At 46.9% G+C, this 18,750-nt stretch overlaps 1 protein-coding gene across 1 annotated transcript; it reads left to right on the plus strand.

Annotated features, from left to right (window-relative positions):
- Positions 1-177: 177 nt before the first annotated feature.
- Positions 178-16,772, plus strand: Stard7 (StAR related lipid transfer domain containing 7). Its single transcript, XM_003471507.5, has 8 exons — positions 178-467; positions 6,756-6,964; positions 7,235-7,284; positions 8,747-8,857; positions 8,936-9,018; positions 9,791-9,890; positions 13,803-13,887; positions 15,120-16,772. The coding sequence occupies exons 1-8, from the start codon at positions 178-180 to the stop codon at positions 15,302-15,304; spliced, it is 1,113 nt and encodes a 370-aa protein (XP_003471555.2). The 3' UTR covers positions 15,305-16,772.
- The last annotated feature ends 1,978 nt before the right edge of the window (positions 16,773-18,750 follow it).

Below are 18,750 nucleotides of genomic sequence, written 5' to 3' on the forward strand. Positions count from 1 at the left end.
CCTGGTGCATCGGAGCAGCTCGCAAACGGAGACTTCCTCAGCGGTCGCCGCGAAGAGACATGAGGTTCGGGGCTTGCCCGTGGCTCCGTGAGACGGACTCGGGGGCGTCCTGTTAGGGCCTCCTCGGCCGGCGCTGGACCTTCCTCCTGTAGCCCGGGGGTGTGCAGCGGCGGCAGCATGTTCCCACGAAGGCCTCTGGCCGCCTGGCTGGCGAGGGCGCGGGGCGGGGGCCTGCTGCGCCTGCTGGCCAATCAGTGTCGCTTCGTGACGGGGCTGCGCGTGCGGCGCGCGCAGCAGATCGCGCAGCTCTACGGCCGCCTCTACTCTGAGAACTCGCGCTGCGTCCTGCTCGGACGCCTGTGGCGTAGGCTGCGCGGCCGCCCGGGCCATGCCTCTGCCTTGATGGCGGCGCTCGCTGGCGTTTTCGTGTGGGACGAGGAGCGGATCCAGGAAGAGGAGTTGCAGAGGTGAGTCTTGCTGCGCCGCGAGTGGGGGACGCTGGGAACTTGGGGTCCGCCCTGTGGTTGCCCGATATCCCCTGCTGACGCGGTGGGGCGGCAGTAGGTGGATGCCGTTTTAACCATCTGCGGTATTCCTTTTCTGTGTTCATTGCTTTTGTCATGTTGAAAATAACTGCGAGTGTAGGTTAATCCAGGAGGGAGACTTCAAATGGGTAGCAAGCATGATGTTAAAGAAAACAGCATTGCAAAACATACATTAGATGTTTTAGGTATGGAGCCAGAGCTCGCTCAATTTTTATTTTTGTTTTTTTTATTTTCACCTTAACACACCCAAAAAAACACGTTCAAAACGCATTTGAAACTCGATCTGAAGGTGTCGTTCTGCCATTTGCAAAATAACTGCCATCCAGATGGGACTTGGGCGTTGTGAGAAATGCCCGGAGAGCTCCCTGTTATTGTGACTTGGCGTGTTGGCAGAATTAAGAGGCTGGAAGGGATTTTTGCCCTGCTTGCACAAACCGGTAGCCTATTTCCTTGTAACCTGTAAAGTTAGGTTGGATTTTTGCTGTTTTAGAGCTTTGAGAATACTGTGCTATTAGAGTTTGTATCACTGCTGTCATTAAAACTTCTGTGGAAAAACCCAGTAAGGTATAGTTCGTTAGACCTGTTAATCTGTCGCTGAGTCTTGAGGCTTCATCATTTTTCGGTACTTCATAGAGAAACTTTGCTTTAGGATTTGCTTTACAATGTCTCTACTTTCTGTTATCACTGGTATTATTATTACAATTCTGGGGATTGAGTCCACAGCCTTGCACATGCTAGGCAAGTGTTGTATCTCTGAACTAGCCCTTTTAGTTTTTCCATTTTGAGATAATCTCGCTGTTACCCAGGCAGGCCTCAAACTTGCTATCCTGCTTCAGCCTAACGAGTAGCTGGCATTACAGGTGTGCACCTTAGGGCCCTGCTCTATTTTTTTTTTTTTTAAACAAATGTTCTTAAGCTGCACAGCTCTGCCCTCTGCCCTCGCCCCCCAGCATTCTGCCTCTAAATTCTAAAAACTATGATTTCAGGAACAACCCCTCCCCCAATAGATCCCACAGAGGAGTTGTTGTTTATAGTTCTTCAACAGGGAGACACCCTGTTCTTCCACATTTTTGATTAACTCCAGAATAGTAATCCACCAAGTTACTACCATGGCCTGTTTGGGATGTGTAACACTCAGATGTCAGGCAGCTATTTGTGTAACACTATGAATTGTGGGAAATGCAAGTCTATCTTAAGAACTAGGAGCTGTGGACAGTTGTGCATCCATGTCTCAAAATAAATATAAAGGACTAGGGATGTAGTTCAGTGGTAGCATACCCCTAGGTTCAGTCCCCAGTACCACACTTGCTCTTGCAAACATGCTTGCGTGTACACACACACACACACACACACACACACACACAAGATTCCTCTGGGAATTCTTTTCCTCTCAGGAAAGAATGCTTTTTAAAATGTAATTTAAAATCATAACCAGAAACAACCTTATTCTCCAAAAGAGTTTAGGTATTAACAGTCTTCTGTGACTTTGACATTTGTGCTAATCAGTCTCTTGGAAGAAATAAAAGAATGGGAGGAAACTTTAGGAAATTGCCAAGCTGGGTGTGGTAGCACAGGCCTGTAATCCTAGCAGTCTAGGTGATTTGACACAGGAGGACTACACTTTTGAGCCTGCCTGGGGATTTAGTAACTTGGGAGGCCCTGTCTTAAAATAAAAAGGGCTGAGGCTGAGCTCAGCGTGGAGGCCGTGGCTTCACATAGTGGTGCAGGTGAAAGAAATCTTCAGTTGGGTTTGCTTAAGGAAAAAGATAAGCACTCTGGGTGCAAAAGAGGAGTTTTAGAAGAGTAGGATTTGAATCATGTTGGGGTGTATGTGGTAGATAGCACTCTTAGGCTTACTTCATACATTTATGTGGATAATATGGCTAAAGTCCCTTTTTAGCAGTTCTCCCATTTGTGGGAGCTGGATGGGAAGTAAATGTAATAAGCATTGGATTTAGTAGGCACTCGCGGTTATGGCAGAGATGGGACCAGTTGATGATGAAGCCAGATAATTACTTTGTTTTGCTCTCTCGTGGGTGTCTCCAAAATGTGGGAGCAGTTAAAATACTTTTGGTTTAATCCAGCTTATACACGGAGAAGTTATTCAGTGTTACCCAGCTTCGAAACTTCAGAGTTTAATGAAAAGTCTAGTCTCATGTGGTTGGCGGAGTACTGGGAATTGAACTCTGTGATCTTGCCACAGGGATAACAGCCCTAGCCAACAGACTTTTCTGGTGATCTTTTGATGACATCTTGGGGTTATGATAGTGAAGCCCCTTGTTTAACACTTTGTCAGGTTCATGCTTAAACTCAACTTTTCATATATTTGAGATATGATCAAGTTTTCCATCTTGGAGATGTTTCTCTTAAAATGTTTGTTCTCGTGATAAGAAGGCAAATTTGCTGTTTAACAGCTACATCTTGGTCGTACAGTGGTTCTTTGGGTCATTGTTTAGAGACAGTTTCCCCATGTAGTCCAGGCTGGCCTTCAGCTCACTGTGATCTTTCTGCCTCAGCCTCTTGAGTGCTGGGATTATAGGTGTGTGTCACCACGCCCAGTTTACATTTATATTTTATGGAATAAAATATTATGATTTTTTTTTCTTGATGTTTATTCTTTTTGCTATAGAGAAGCACTGCGGGAGAGGTTGTGTTACAGCTAGGGTAGAAAGAGCTAAGTCTTGAGTTTGTTTATGTTATGAGGTAATTTTGAGTAGTGTCCAAGATGAAGCCCAGCTGTCTCTCAGGTTAAGCACATTTCTCTCGTTGTTAATGGACAAAGATCCTGATTGTCCCAGGTCCCTAAATCACAGCTTGTGGCTCACCTGCGTGGTGCTTCTGTACCAACTTGCCCTGATCCTGATGTTGCTGTCTTGGTTAAACAGGTTCGCAGCATGAAAGGTACCTTTTAGAATGTGAACTTTAAAATGGCATGTGACTTTCTTAGATTATTTTAGTTTCTATCACAAATGAAACAGCATAATCTTTCTTGACTTTTGTGCTAAAGAATTTTTTTTTTTTTTAAATGAGAAAGAGATTCACTATGCCATTCAGGCTGGCCTTGAACTCTGTAGTCCAGGCTGGCGTTAATCTTTCTGCTTCCACCTCCCAAAAGCTGGGATGATAGGTGTGTACCATCATGCCTAGTGTGTTTAAGAAGGTCTTAACAGATCAGATTTGTTAGATTTAAATAATTTTAATTTTATTTGAGCAAAGTAAACCCATTCATAGTGGTTTTGATTTGCAGTTGAGTCCAGATGCACAAATGAGATCTTTTGCTTAGAGGCTGAGGTAGGAGAATTCTCAGTGGTTTTGCTTGTGCAATTTAGCAAGATCATGTCTCCAAAAAAAAGAAAGAAAGAAAGAAAGATGGAAAAAGGGCTTGGGAATGGTAATTTAGTGCCACACCCACATAAAATTCTCCGTACCACCAAAAAAACAAAAACAAAAAAACTCCACACCCCAGACGTTTCTTTTTTCTTTTTTAAAAAGAACAGATGTTTCAGTGCTTGTGCTAGTATTCTCAACCTGTTGCCTGCAATTAAACAATCACTGTTTTTGGTACATTTTGTGAGCCCACGCCAAATGTTATGGAAAAATTCAGTAGTTTTTTTTTTTTTCCACTTCAGAACAGTTAAAAATAAGTATAGGAACAAAAAGAGGAAAGATGTTAAGAAATCTGAAAGTCTTTGGGAGTATATTTTATTTACTTCCTCCATCCTATTTCAGTTTCGATTCATTGTTTTAGAAACTTGAATAAACAGTGCCACTAAAACTTAACAAGGAAAATTGGCCATTTTCCCATTTTTGTATTTTAGAGGCTTTTGAGTATATTGAACTTCCGTGTGTCATTTTACTAGATGAATACTCGATGTTAAGTCGTTTTGGGTTAAAGGAACTTTTTTGGAGAATCCACTGTTGCTGCACTTATTTTACCTATTTTATTTTACTTATTTTACCTATCAGCCTTTGATCATGATTTTTAACTATCTTCATTGTTTTACCTTAAGTGTTACCCCAGAACTACCATGAACTAATTGGTGTTTGTTATTTCAAAAAACATTCCAAATCAAATCAGTAGTACCTGAAAATTGCTAGCTTTGGAATTTGAGGAGGGGGTTGTGGGAGGTAGGGCAGTTGTTCTGAGTTCCTTACTGAAGGGTTGTCTTGTTTGATGAGTTTTTGGGACCTTGCATCCCACTCAGTGCTGTGGGCAGGGCCCCAAGCCTAATCGGACACTGGTGTAATTATTTTGTTTTTATTGTATGCCTTCGGCCCTGCCTTTCAAACATTGAAGTGATTTTCAGAAGTTCAGACTGTCTTTATCTGATCCCTTTGCTGGGGATCAGATAAAATCACTAATCTGATTTTGTTACTATTTGGGGAGTAATCTCTTGTCCTTATGCTCTCTCTCTTCAGTTAGTTTAAGTTCCTTAGATAGGGAGATTTAGGCTGTGAGTGGTGGTGCACCCCTTAATCCTAGACTGAGAGCTGAGGCAGGAGGTCCAGAATTGGTGCCCAGCCTTGAATCAATGCTGAAGCCCCACTGGGTTCACACCCCAGTACCACAGAGAGGAAAGAAAGAAAAGGTTATGACTGTTTAGATATCTGTCCTGGCCAGACAAGATTTGGCAGGTTAGACTAAAAGAAGTGTGACTTGTCCCTCCTGCATGATGTGTATGATAGTACTTGTGCTCTGGTGTACTAAGTGTGCAGAAGTTGAAACCCTAGTGAGCAAGGTGTGCACACCTGTAACCCTTGCACTCTGGGAGGCTGAGGCAGGACTGCAAATTCAAGCCAGCTCCAGCAATTTAGTGATTTGGATCCTGTCTCAAAATAAAAATTAAAAAAGGCCTGGGGATGTAGCTGAGTACACAGGCCTTGGGTTCGGTTCCCAGTTTGGCAAACAAAAATATAACAAAAAATCCTTTACCTCAGTAGAACATGTCTGTAATCCCAGCATTCAGGAGGCTGAGGCAGGATAATGAGTTAGAATGCCAGGCTGAATGGCATAGAGAGATTTAGGCTCAAAAAACCCCTCAAAACCAAAAAAATTTAGGCAGCAAGGTACAGTACCACGAAAGTGAAAAAACAACTCATAGAATAAAAGCAGATATTTATAATTCATGTGTCTGCCAAGGGATTAACTTCTAGAATATTGTACAAAGAACTGTTAAAAGTCAATAGAAAGACTAATGACCTGATGTATGATGGGGCAGAGGATTCCCACAGACATGTCTCCAAAGAAGTTTCACAAAAGGCCCCTGCGCACATGCAGAGATACTCAGTGTCATTAGTCATCAGCAGAGCAGACCTCATGGGATCTCACATCACACCCACTGGGACGCAGAAAGATGGGCAATAACAGATGCTGGCTGGGATACGAGTCTTTGGGATCTGGTGTGAATATAAAGTGGTGCAGCTGCTGTGTGAGATGGTTTGGCAGTTCCTTAGGGAGTTAAACATAGGGTACCGTGACCTAGCAAATTCAGTCTGAAAAATGAATCTATGCAGGAGAGCCGAAAACATGTCTGTGCAAGAGACCTGTGCCCAAATGTTCTCAGCGGTATTATTCACAGTAGCTCTGAGTGGGAACAACCCGATGTCCTTGACCCAGTAAACCAAAGGTGACATGTCCGTACGATGGAATGCTGTTCAGCTACAAAAAACATAAACTGCATCAGTGGAAGTATTTCCAGCAAAGGAAGTCACCTGTAGTCACGTATTATGATTCCATTCATGAAGTGTCCAGAATCAGCAAGTGCATAGAAAACAAGCAGTGGTCAGCCTTGTGGTTTCCAGGGCTGGCAGGGAGGCAGGCCTTGGGAATGACAAAGGATGGGCACAGGTTCCTTCCAGGGAATGATGACAGTGATATCTCAGTTTGGAAAGGAGGAAAAACAAATAAGTACCCTAAGCAATATAGAAAGAGGAAAACTCACAGAAATGGGCAAAAGATTCCCAGTGGCATTTCACAGTCATAGCTGTGGCGGTTCACTCGAGGGCTGTGTGCCCGGAAACGGTGGGCACAGAAGCCTGCTCACGCGCCCTTACGTGAGCGCTAGGCTGAGATTTTAGCCCGGGAGCTGCTTCCGGCCACCACACTGCGCTGTGGCACACCCATGCCACCCCTCTGCAGGGCTTGCGTGGGCCCTTGGGGGCACAGGGCCCGCCAGCCATCTCTACCGTGCCTCTGTTTGTCCTTTCCAGGTCCATTAATGAGATGAAAAGGCTGGAGGAAGTGTCAAGTATATTTCAGAGCTCTGGAGTTGAGCACCACACTCCAGAACCGAAATCCCAGATAGAAGGGCCCGAAGGCTCGGAGGACGGAGCGCAGCAGTGGGAGATGGTTATGGACAAGAGGCACTTCAAGCTGTGGCGGCGCCCCATCGTGGGCACCCACCTGTACCAGTATAGAGGTGAGTGGCCACCACCTTGGTGCCTTCTACGCCGCTTGGGTGGCTTCTTGGAAACTACCATGCTTATGTTGTTGTTGCGTCCCCTTGCAGATGACCTGCTTCTCAGCTGCTCCTCACTGCAGCTGTCTTTGTCCTTGCCTGGTCTGGCTTCTGGCTTCTGTACCTGGCCTTGGTCATCCGCCCCGCTCATGAGCCACAGTGCAGCCAGGTGGTGGGAAGGATGAGGCGCAGGGTGTGGCAAGCGTCCCTTATTTTTTCTTGTCATTCCAGTGTTTGGAACCTACACAGATGTGACACCTCGGCAGTTTTTCAATGTTCAGGTGAGTTTCTGTCCAGATTCGAAGCTTCCCAGCAAGCCTGTTAACCACTGTCCACACAACATTTATGTAAACAGGATAGGAGTGTCAGTTTTTGTGTGTGTGTGTTGCTGGAATTGAACTCTGTGGATAGACATGGGCTTACAATTTCTTTACCTTTCCCACGGGGATGAGACTGATTTTAGCCATCCCTACTCAAAATCCCCAACTGTTGGGAAGATGGGTGGATTTGAATGCTTTAATATTTTTATCAGGCTTTGTTTTTTTTTTTTTTTTTTTGTACAGTTTGAAGGTAAGGTCCATATGTCTCGGTCATTTATTCCTGTCTTTCACTGTATATTTGCTGACACTAGGCCTGATTTCTGCCTTGGGTTGCTGTGGTGCTGTTGTTAAAGGCAGTGACACAGTGACTGAGACTGTGATTTAATGCGGCCTTGTTTGTGTCCCAGTTTTACTGAATAAAGTCATAGCATTTTCCTGATCCGCACAGACGCAGACTGGGTTATATTTAATTACTGCCCTTGAGCTCTTTTTAATCTGAAGCATTTCCCTGAGAAGATATTTACTAAGTGAAGATGAAGAGTAATCTGTTCAAGGGCTGTTGTCCTTGAGGTTAGGAACACATGCACAGCAGTGAGCAGGGCAGGTGGGAACACCCAGAAATCTTCTTTTCTAGTGTTTGCTTTGCCCGACTTCTAGTGACTGGTCTGTTGTGTGTGGCATTGTCTGTGGCGTGAAGTGTCCCTTTACCTGAGCACCAAATTGTGTCCGTCTGCGTTGTATTTTGTTGATTGGGATGTATAGGGTATGTCTCTTTGAAATTCCTTGATTACTGGTGGTATCAGAAATTCAGTCTGCTTCCTGCATTTCTTTGCAAAACGTCTTCTCATACTTTGGGATTTGTTTTGTCTGTTTAAGGTGTTTAGAATAATAGTGAATTTGTATCATCAAGTGATGTCTTCCCCGGATGTGTCTATTTTTCTTTGGTTTGCCTTTTATTATTGTTGTTTGGTGAGACAGGGTCTTAGTCTATAGTTTAGGCTGCCCTTGAACTCATTATGTAGCCTGGGCTGGTTTTGAACCTGTGGGGATCCTCCTGCCTCAGCTTCCCTGGTGCTGGGATTTCAGGGGTGTATCACCACATCTGGCTTTCATTTTCTTTTTTCTTTTTTTTTTTTTTTTGGTCTCTTTCATTTTTATCGGTACCGGGGATCGAACTTACGACTGCCTGCTTGCAAGGCAGGTGCTTATGCCGCTGAGCTAAACCCCCAGCCCCTCCATTTTCTTTTTAAGAGTCCATTTCAGTGGCTGAAAGGATTTAAAGAGTTGGCTGGAATAAATACAGTCCTGTCACTCACAGAGGGCAGCCTTGGGTCCGATCAGTGTTTCCCGTAGGAAGTCAGAAGTCCAAGTGTCTAGAGCAGCGTTCTGCACTTCTTGGTCTTTATGGTCTTCTCCTCCACAGCTGGACACGGAGTATAGAAAAAAATGGGACGCACTGGTGATCAAGCTGGAGGTGATCGAGAGGGATGCAGTGAGTGGCTCTGAGGTCCTTCACTGGGTGACCCATTTTCCTGTGAGTAGTTCTCCATCTGGGTTTGCTTCCCTTGAGCCCTTGGGTGCAGAGCACTGATCCTGCCCTTCGTTCCTTCAGTACCCGATGTACTCTCGGGATTATGTGTACGTGCGGCGATACAGTGTGGATCAGGAGAACAACGTGATGGTGCTGGTGTCACGGTAAGTGTGGCTGCGGTGTCCTTACCTAGACCCTTACCCGAGTGGGGTTCCCAGCACCTGGGCACCACCCATCCCAGCTGTAAGCAGAACGGCCCAGGAAGGTGGAGGCCTGTGGGCAGATTTTATCTGCTTGGGGTACTCAGGGTTGACCCCAGGCTTTCACACAGAGCTACATCCCCACCCTTTTTGTTGTTGTTGTTGTTATTATTATTATTATTATTTTGATTTAGAGACAATCTCTTGCTAAGTTGTCCAGGCTGGGCTTAAACTTGTGATCGTCTTGCCTCAGTCTCCCAGAATTCTTAGACATATAAACATTTAATTAAAATTTTCCTTTGGTTTCTTAATGTTGGTAACTTAAAAGGGAAGTCATCTTTGACATACGACCTAGTGAGCTGCATGTTACCAGTAGCCAAGGGACTCACTTGATGCTCAGAACTTAGTGACGCTTGTGTTTCTTTCTTTCTTATTTATTTATTTATCTATCTATCTGTCTATCTATCTATTTATTTATTTATTGAGACAGGGTCTCGCTAAGCAGCTCAGGCTGGCCTTGAGCTTTGGACTTTGTAGTCCAGGCTGGTCTTGAACTTGTAACGATCCTCCTGCCTCAGCCTCCTTAGTGCTGGGATTACAAGCGTGTACCACCATGCCTGGCATGTTTCATTTATTTTAAAAGTAGGGTGAGCATCATAGGCCCTGTTGTCACCCTTAACTCACCTGCCTTCTGCATAGATCTTACTGAACTTGGCTTCACCTTTCCTCCTTCCAGTGCTGTGGAGCACCCTAGCGTGCCAGAGTCTCCGGAATTCGTCAGGGTCAGATCGTATGAATCCCAAATGGTCATCCGTCCCCACAAGTCATTTGACGAGGTGAGTTTACTCCTCCACGCAAGAGGCAGTGAGTCATGGAAGTGTCGATTTCTCAAAGCCTTTTATCTAATGGGGCCGTTGAGCTGGTTGTGGCAGGAGCCCTGGAGTTGTTGGGACATTGCAGGGACCCAGCCTGTATCTTGCTTGGGAGGTGCCGGGTATGCCTTGGGTGGAGGCTCAGGCTGCTGCTGTAGGGCGTGCGCGTGGGCCCTGCTGTGGAGCGAGGGATGTAGCTGGAAGAGGGGCGGGGTGGGTAGTGAAGAGCCATGGTCACCACGGCTGCGAGTGGGAGGAGGTGGTGCTGCTGACCTTGTGGCTTCCATCTGGGCATCCTCCAGGAGCTAGCAGGAGTGCCCCCTACCAGTGTCTCATTGCAGTGGGCAAAGCACTGGAATCCTCTCTATATTTCTGCTTCCTTGTCTGTACAGTGGGAGGATTAGACATTAAAATTCTGACTTATCTTAGGAAAGAAACCTTGTTTCCACTTAGTGGGGTGTTTGCTTCTAAACCAGATCTCTGCTGAGTGCACGAATCCTGCCAGTGGCTGCCAGCAGTAGCTCTGCTTCACTATCACAATGGCTTTGTTTCTCCTGTTGTTTTTGTTGGTTTTTTAGCTGTGTGGATTGTGTTCTTTGTAGTTCTCTTCATCAGAGTGTTTTATCTGCCTGAAGTAGGATTGTGGCAGGGGATGAGGTTGACCGCAGAAGACATAATGTTTGACTTTTTTTAAAAACTGGATGATTTTTGTGTTTATTTGTGTGCTGTTTTTAGAACAGTATTTTTCAAGTCACAGTGATACCTGTTAGAGGGAGGCATAATTAATGAGAAAGAGAATAGTAATCATACCTTGTGAAACTATCGTTGATTACATATGAGCATGCAGGGGGGGGAGTTTGCAATGTAATAAAGATTATTTACAGTGGGGAGTGGTTAAAAATGTTTGAAAGACGCTTGCTTTAGGAGATAAAGACACAAGGCTGCTTTGAAGACTGGTTACTTTGAAGGGGAAATTGAGTCACGTGGAGAGCAAGGGAGCGATGGATCTAGTCAGACTGAATTTTTTTGTTACTGTTTTATTTGAATCAGGATGTGAATATGATGCAGATGCTGAAACTTGTTCACGCAGTCTTCGAATAGCTTTGCAGTTGTTTGTTGAGAAATAGGCCCCTTTGTCCTGGACTTTGCTGATTGTGCCCTCACAGTCTGCAGTGTCCCTTAATATGATTTTCTGTCCCCTTCTTGAATATTGGTGGGTAGATTGATTAGAGGGTGGAAGAGCTTCAGATTGGTTGGTTGGTTTAGATGGGATCACTTCATTCTGAGGCAGATAATGTCTGGTTGGCTCTTTGTGAATGTCGAAGCTATTTGATTATTTCATTAGGAATTACTAAGTTGATTTTGTAATTTCTTCTTTCCAATATGTTCCGACTGACAAATGAACTCTGTTTCTGGAGAATACTCGTAAGTCAGATTTGTTTGGAAGTCTGACAGTCTTACATACCTGTGACAAGCACACCATGTGAAGCATAAAAAAGTTAAACACACACTCATGCAGTAGGTCCCTGGGCGTACTGTGCTACAGGGCACTCTCACACTGCAGTGAGCACCCAGCACACAGCTGTGCCAGTGTCCAGCGGGAGCTGCTTCTGTGGGTGTTCCTTTTTTTTTCCTATACATTTTTTTAGTGATGGTGTTCCTAATACTAGGTGAAATGTGTTAGAGGAAATGTTCCCTGCCAACTAGCTGGTTTCCATTAGTTCTGTAGGAAGAGAAACAGGAGAAATGCTCAGCTTGTTGCCTTTGCTTACTAGTTTATAAATGAGTTGGTTCATTCAGTGAGGTATTCTCAAAGGTAAGTTTTTGTTTCGGAAGTACCCTGGAAAGCTCAGGCTCAGCGTTCTGGGGCAGCTACTTGGCAGAGGAGGCTTTTCTGGCCAGTGGGAGTCTGCCATCCTGACAGAGTGGGCGACCTCCTCCTTTCTGGTATTACAAGATGTTTCAAGATCTTACTGCATAGTTTCAGCTCTGAACTGGAAAGCAACAGCATAAGGAGTCCTGGTTCCTTTAAGTGGAAAATGACCAGTTTTGCTGCTGTTATTTATAGCTATTAGGTTATTCTTTTTTAGGCTTTTTCAGAAGGTAGAACTAAGTAACGAGTTTTGTGTTTACTTTTTATTTTTTTGCAGTATTGGAGATGCAACCCGGGGCTTCATACATGCTAAGCACTCTCCTACTGAGCCGCATCCCTAGCCCCTTGTTTATTTTCTTTTGGTTTTCTTTTTTCTTTTTAATAGACTCATAATGATAGTAATTACTCATACTTGCGGTATATAGCGTGATGTTTCGGAACATGTGTACAATGTGAAATGCTCCTGTCAGGGTAATGGGCACATCTGCCCCCTCAGACATGTGGTTTCTTTGTGTTGGGAATGTTGAAAGTCTCTTAACTATTTTGAAATATACAGTTAATTATTGTCAGCTGTGCTGCAGGGTTGGAAATTACTCTTTCTATCCACCTGTGTCCCATATAGTGTTTATTCTCCATTTACTTTGGCGTTTTAGGCATCGCTTTTTAAATTATGGAAAATATTCATTTCCCAAGTTAAATCTGTAAATGAAGAGTGCTCAGAGTCGTTTACAGTGAGTCTGTTTCTTCCACCCAGTTCCTTCCTGCTTCCTGCAGTAACCATTGCTTTCGTCAAATAATGTAGTCTTTAGGTAACTCACTGCTTCCTCTAAGCAGCCTTTTGGGGGGGCATACTGCTCCCCTGTCAGCAGGTTTCCCTCCCCTCTGTACACTTCCAGTGCGGCTGTGTCTGGCAGGGACCTTTCATCCTAGTGACATGGACAGGGACTGAGCACGTTTGTGACCTCACCACACCCAGCACAATGCTGGGTGCATAGCGGACAACCACACATGTGTTAAGTAAATGAATAAAGTTTTCAGCAGTACACCTTGCAAGGGGGAGAAAATGGACTTTGGTGTGAAAGCCGGAGTCGAAAGCTGGAGCTCTGCCAGCTGCAGTCTGCTGTAAAAATGCACGTGTGTGAAAGTGGTGGGCCCAGTGCTTCCGACATCCCTTAGGGTTAGCACACAGGGACTCTCGTTCTGTCTGTGACCTTTGCTGTGTCACACGGTGGAGGTTGAGCTGAGAGGCTGGAGATGGCATGGGCTTCACAGTGCCCTCGGTGCGTTTGTGGCCGACACTGCGCCAAGTTACTCAGGCTTTGTGTTGCAGCTCATCTGTAAAACGGGTTGTTGTGCCTGCAGGATTCCAGGATAGCTACAGGTTGAGGCCATTCCTGGCGTGTGGTGCTGTACTGTTCTTACAAAGAGAAGGAGTGGTACAGGTTCAGGTCTGTCAGCTGGAACACTGGAGCTGTACGTGGCAGGCCCCCAGGGTACTTGCAGCTGTGCAGATCTTCTGGAAGGACTCACAGGACTCTGTGGGGCTTTATAACCGTGGTGTGGGCAACACACAGTGGAACTAGTCTGGAAGAACCTGAAGGACCTACATAGGCCTGCCGTGCGTGGCAGTGAGGTGCGTGCGTGATGTTTCTGGCAGGAAGGCCTGGTGAACTCAGCACCAGAAGGTTTTCGTGGGAGGTGGTCACATTGCCCCCTCACCTGAGTGGCTGCTGACATTCCAGGTCCCCAGTGGGAAAGCCTGTGGTGAATAGGAGCCCCTGCCACTTCACTGTTGCCTGGGAGCATGGCCAGCCAAGTGGGCCAGAGCCAGCCTGGCCAAGTGGCCTTTGCACAGTGGTCTCCCTGGCCTGCAGGGAGGCTGCTCTGTGCAGGGTGACAGGGAAAGCACTTCCTGCAGTCGCCTCCTGATCGTTGCTTGGTGCTGGCTGTGAGTGGTGCTGCTGGAATCTTGTGCCCTCACCTTCGTTGTTTTTCTTCTCCAGAATGGATTTGACTACTTGTTGACATACAGCGACAATCCCCAGACTGTGTTTCCACGCTACTGTGTCAGTTGGATGGTTTCCAGTGGTGAGTAGAGATGTGTGTATAGGGCCTGAAGCCTGGGTCAAACATCTTGTTTTTCTTGATATTTTTTTGAGACAGGTTTTTGCTTGTAGTTTAGGCTGGCCTTGAACTCACAGGGAGCCTCCTGCCTCAGTCTCCTGAACTCTGGGATTGCAGGTGTGCGCCAGCCACCATGCCTGACTTCTTCTTCATCTTAATGACATCAGGAGCATGTGTCCTTGCCTCGATAGAGTCCTTTTGGGGAAATTTCTTGTCCCCCATGATTCACTCTGGTCTCTGGGTGGGACTTGAAGGGATGAGAATTACAGAGTACCAGGAAGTAACTTGTACCCAGAGGAAGAGTTTTAAAAACCTTTGCTGGAACGCCTTAGATGGAGACTATGTACATTAGTGTTTTCAGATTGCTTCTTGCTGGGTGTGGTGGTGCCAGCCTGTAATCCCTGGAAGGATGGATGAATGGGAGGCTGAGGCAGTAGGATCACAGGTTTGAGCTTAGCCTGATTAATTTAGTGAGACCTGATGTTAAAGTTAAAAATAAATACAAAAGGACTGGGCTATAGCTGAGGCCCTTGGTTCCCAGTAGTGTTTAGAGCTGTGACATGTAGTCTGGAGATGTGGCTGTGGGGCAGTCACAGGGAGCAGCTGCTGCCCGCCTCAAAGCTGCCTGTCACAGCTGTCATTCACCTTCCCCTCCCAGTGTGTTGTCTTACAAAGTGTCCTCCTGTGATCTTTCTTCTGGTTTTCTGCATCTGGTGTCTTACACTTGGGGGGAATGAAGAGAATATTTGACACTTCTGTTTGACTTTTGTCTAAATTAACTTGGCAGTAGTTCTGACTATGTCACTGGTCAGTAGTGTTTCCATCACTTTAAAAAGAGCAATTTGGGATGTAAGTGGCCTTGTGACAGTTCCTGTTTTCAAGGGATTAGAGGTCGTAGTGGTTTTTAGAAATTAAAAACCTGATAATACAGGGCAGTGCCTAATGATTACATTCATCAAGTAGAGTTGGCATGAGCCTGTATAACCTCTTTTTTTTGAGCCTGTATCACCTCTTAAGGACATCCGTTTGCTCCTCTCCCACTTTGGTTTTTATAACCCATGCATGGAGGAGATTTTCTGGAGATATCTGTCACTTGCAGGCTATCATTCAGGCTTGTTCCTAGGGGTAGGGCCTTTGTTCAGAGCCTCCAGTCGATCTGGACAGCAGCCTGACCAGCTTGTGGTGTCTGCCCACAGGCATGCCGGATTTCCTGGAGAAGCTGCATACCGCCACCCTGAAGGCCAAGAACATGGAGATCAAAGTGAAAGACTACATCTCTGCGAAGCCTCTGGAAGTGAGCGGCGAGGCCAAAGGTACTGCCCAGGCCTCCGAGCGGAAGAATGAAGGCAGCTGTGGCCCAGCTCGCATCGAGTACGCCTGAAGGGTCTCGGCAGGAGAGGAACAGGGTGCCCAGCCCTGCCTCGGACCCTTCTCATACTGCAGCATGGGGACGAGCCAGAAGTGGTGGAAAGTGCCTGCTGGGATGCCCGTGCAGGGCCATCTGGTGACTGGTGTCTTGTGTCATTTGGAGCCCTGTTGTGCTCTGCCAGGGAGAGGGTGGCATCTGTGGAGCCTTGTCCTGTGCTCAGGCTAACCACCCTGAAAATCATTATTCCACTGAGCTCACCCAATGCCACTCCTGCTTCTCAGGCCGTGGGTTGCTCATTTGCTGACCCTGAGGAGTCCTGCACTGACATTCCACACCCTGCAGCGGCTGCACGGCACCAGGGCCTCCTGCAGGGAAGGGTGGCGGCGGCTCGACGCTCAGAGGGCCACGGGCAGTGCTCTTGGTAACAGTCCTGGCATGAAGGGGTCTGAAAGAGCCAGGGCCAAGCCAAGTGCCTTGTCCTTACCTCACTCTTACCTTGGGGACACGAAGTTTGTACAAGGACGTTTCTCCAGTGAGGTGCACCTCACCGACCGAGTACCCGAGTTCCCGCACTGCCCCCCACCCAGCCTTAGCCAGTTGGCCAGAGCACTGGAGCTGCAGCTCCCAGACAGGGGCCTCTGAGTCAGTGACGGTGACAGTGTCACATCTTAGCCCAGTTAACTTTTAAAATACTGGTGTCGGCAAGGAATTGAGGAAGGGTTTTCCTTAGTCACCGTTAGAAGAGTTTTGGTTGGGGGCTACTTTCCCTGAGGGGTTGACTTGCCCTCCTCAGCAGAGGGCTCAAGCTCTCTGAGCTAGGGACGCACAGATGAAGTCTCGCCCAGACAGTGACAGTGCGAATGTGGCTTACGGGACCCCCTCGTCACTCTAGAAAGTTCTTTCTCTGGAGCCGACACAAGGCAGAAGACCACACCCACGTGGTACTGGCTTTGCTTGTGCTCCTGTCGCAGTCTCCTGGGAGAGTAGGGATCAAGTTCAGAATCTTCCCTCTTTTCTGGAACTTAAATGGCTGAATTTCCCCTTTTTTCCTGCTTGCTATCCTGTTGTGTTGAAAAGGGATTCTAAACAGAGACTAATTTCAGGCCCCCTGGCCCCGCCCGCCCCGTTGCCTGTTCAGTTTCGTGCCAAGGACTGAGTAACCGCCCAGCATCGGATCCTACCGGTGTGCAGGGCAGAGCAGACCTACGCTGGGTGTGCTCTGCTCCCCAGGACCTCACAGAAGTCGAGGCAGTCATCTGAATGCGGCACCTATGGTCACGAGTGTGTGTGTGTGTGTGTGTGTGTGTGTGTGTGTGTGTATCTGTGTCTGGGCGAGTGTGTGCACAGGTGCTTGGCAGGCGTGGTGGCCCCGTTCTCACAGTCACTTTGATCGTGTACAGTTACTTCTGTCGTTGTCATGATTTACCCTCAGTGGTAACATTTTTATCAGATGTGTGAATAAACATGAAGATTGGTACAAGAGAGTCTTTGGACGAGTGGTGGGGAATCCTGTATTCTGGTGCTCGTTTCTTCCTGGTCCCAGGTGAGGAGGGTGCCGGGGCGTGGGCCTGGGGAGCAGCCGGGCTGCCACCAGCAACCACATCCTCTGGACTGAGGGCCCTTTCTAGAGGACCGCTTGGTATCTGGAAGAGGGTCTGTTCCAAGTCTCCGTCCACTGGCTTACACGTGTCCTGCGTGGATACGGCTTTGCTGAAGTGATGCCTGAAATTGCCGCAGTCTTTGTGTGTCACCAAGCAAGCTTTTGATGCTGGGTGCCCAAACCTGTGTTTCCATAAGCCTTGCAGTGTTGTTTGGTTTTGTGCTGTGCAGTTAGGAAGTGGCAGCACTGACTGTCCTCGAGCTGGAGGACCATGGCTGCATCTGAGAGCTTCAGGAACTTTCAGAGCTCGGGCCAACAGCATCTCTCTCTGAGCCAGTTGTGCCACCTGGGGTGAGCCTTTGCTGAGTGTGATCAGACAGAAATACAACATGCTATATAGCATTCCAGAGGTGCAAATTCCCCTCATTTTACATTGAGCTCAAATTAGCACTTAGTGTACCACACTCTGAGCACTCAGTGTACCAGGCTCTGTGCTTCACACTTTTTTTTTTTTTTTTTTTTCTTCTTTTCAGTTTTTTGAAAATAGGGTCTCACTATGTATTGTAGCCTGGTTTTGAAGTTACTGGTGATCTTCCTGCCTCAGCTTCCTGAGTGCTGGGATTACAAACCCATATCACCACACTGACTATTTACACTTTGATCAATCAAATCGTACAGCTCTGTGAGGGCACAGCAAGTCTCGTGTAGATGAGGAAGTGGAAGCCGAGGTTAGGTAATTTTCTTGCTCAGAGGCACACAGGAAGTGATGTGAGCCGGGGTGCTGACCTGGCTTTGACCTCTGAAGACACCTGCGGCAAAGGTTAGCTAAAGTTAGTTGCTAAAGTTTAGCTGCGGCAAGCTAAAGTTAGTTGCTCATAAACAGGGCTGGGTTCTGTCCCCCTGGCCGGCAGCTTGTTTGGAAGCTTGGGCCGCAGCTGGAGTGGGAGGCTCACAGGCCTCCTGCACAGCGTCTCAGCACTGCTGCCCCACGAGTTGAGGTGCCAGTGTTTTCTCCTGAGAATTGCAGGACGTATACACTTTGGTGACACACGGTGTGACAGAAGGGGATGGGAGGGTGCACTGAGATATCTTGAAATAACATTTTCTAAAACTAGTTAATTTCAAAACCAGCCAGTCTCTGGAGAACACAGCATGACAGAAGCCTGAAAATTCTCAGAATGAAACCGCTCTTCATAAAATTGGAGCGCTGATTTCTAATGAAAACGTTTAAAAGCCTCAAAACTGTTGCGGACGGAGCATCAAACAACCCCAGGCTGTAGTCACAGCTGTCACTTCACGGCGGACTGTGGCCACAGCTTTCATAACAAATAAATGACCCAAGTTTACCGCCTGCTTCTAGTGAGTCTCTCCACACTTAGGAGTGGTTAGTGCTCCTTGAGTGTTTCCACAGTTGATGGGAGTTGGGTTTCTGTGGTGCCCCAAGGGATAAAAACCAGAACTCTGTAAGGATGAGTTGCCTCCATGGGGCTCCTGCTCCTGCTTGCCTGTAACAAATGTCCACCCAGGCCTCCAGGGGCAGGACTCCAGCACGCTGTGTTCTAAAAGTTCCCAGTGACCCAAATCTGCCATATTCAGGAAGCACTGGGGAAGTGCTCAGTCTTGGCACGAGGCAGTGGACCTGTGTCCTCTTCCTCTCTTGTGAAAGGAATATGAGTGTTTATCTGGTACGGTTGCTGTGGAAATATTGTACAGTCAATCTTTTATTTATTTTTTTGGTACCAAGGATGGAACTCATGACCTTGCGATTGCCACTGAGCTAAATCCTGGGACCTTGTACCATTGGCCTTGAACAACTTCAGATTAGGGGCACTGGCCACTCTGCAGTTGAAAACCCACA

This window comes from Cavia porcellus, unplaced genomic scaffold (genome assembly GCF_034190915.1).
Source record: "Cavia porcellus strain 051 isolate PalLab524CR breed Dunkin Hartley unplaced genomic scaffold, mCavPor4.1 scaffold_18, whole genome shotgun sequence".
NCBI classification, from domain to species: Eukaryota; Metazoa; Chordata; class Mammalia; order Rodentia; family Caviidae; genus Cavia; species Cavia porcellus.

Excerpts from the sequence above, each read along its gene's own strand:
- Stard7 (XM_003471507.5), top strand. The coding sequence starts at position 178 with ATGTTCCCACGAAGGCCTCTGGCCGCCTGGCTGGCGAGGGCGCGGGGC. Across the intron at positions 7,285-8,746 it reads GGCAGTTTTTCAATGTTCAG|CTGGACACGGAGTATAGAAA; the intron begins GTGAGTTTCTGT and ends TCTCCTCCACAG. Across the intron at positions 9,891-13,802 it reads CCCACAAGTCATTTGACGAG|AATGGATTTGACTACTTGTT; the intron begins GTGAGTTTACTC and ends TTTCTTCTCCAG.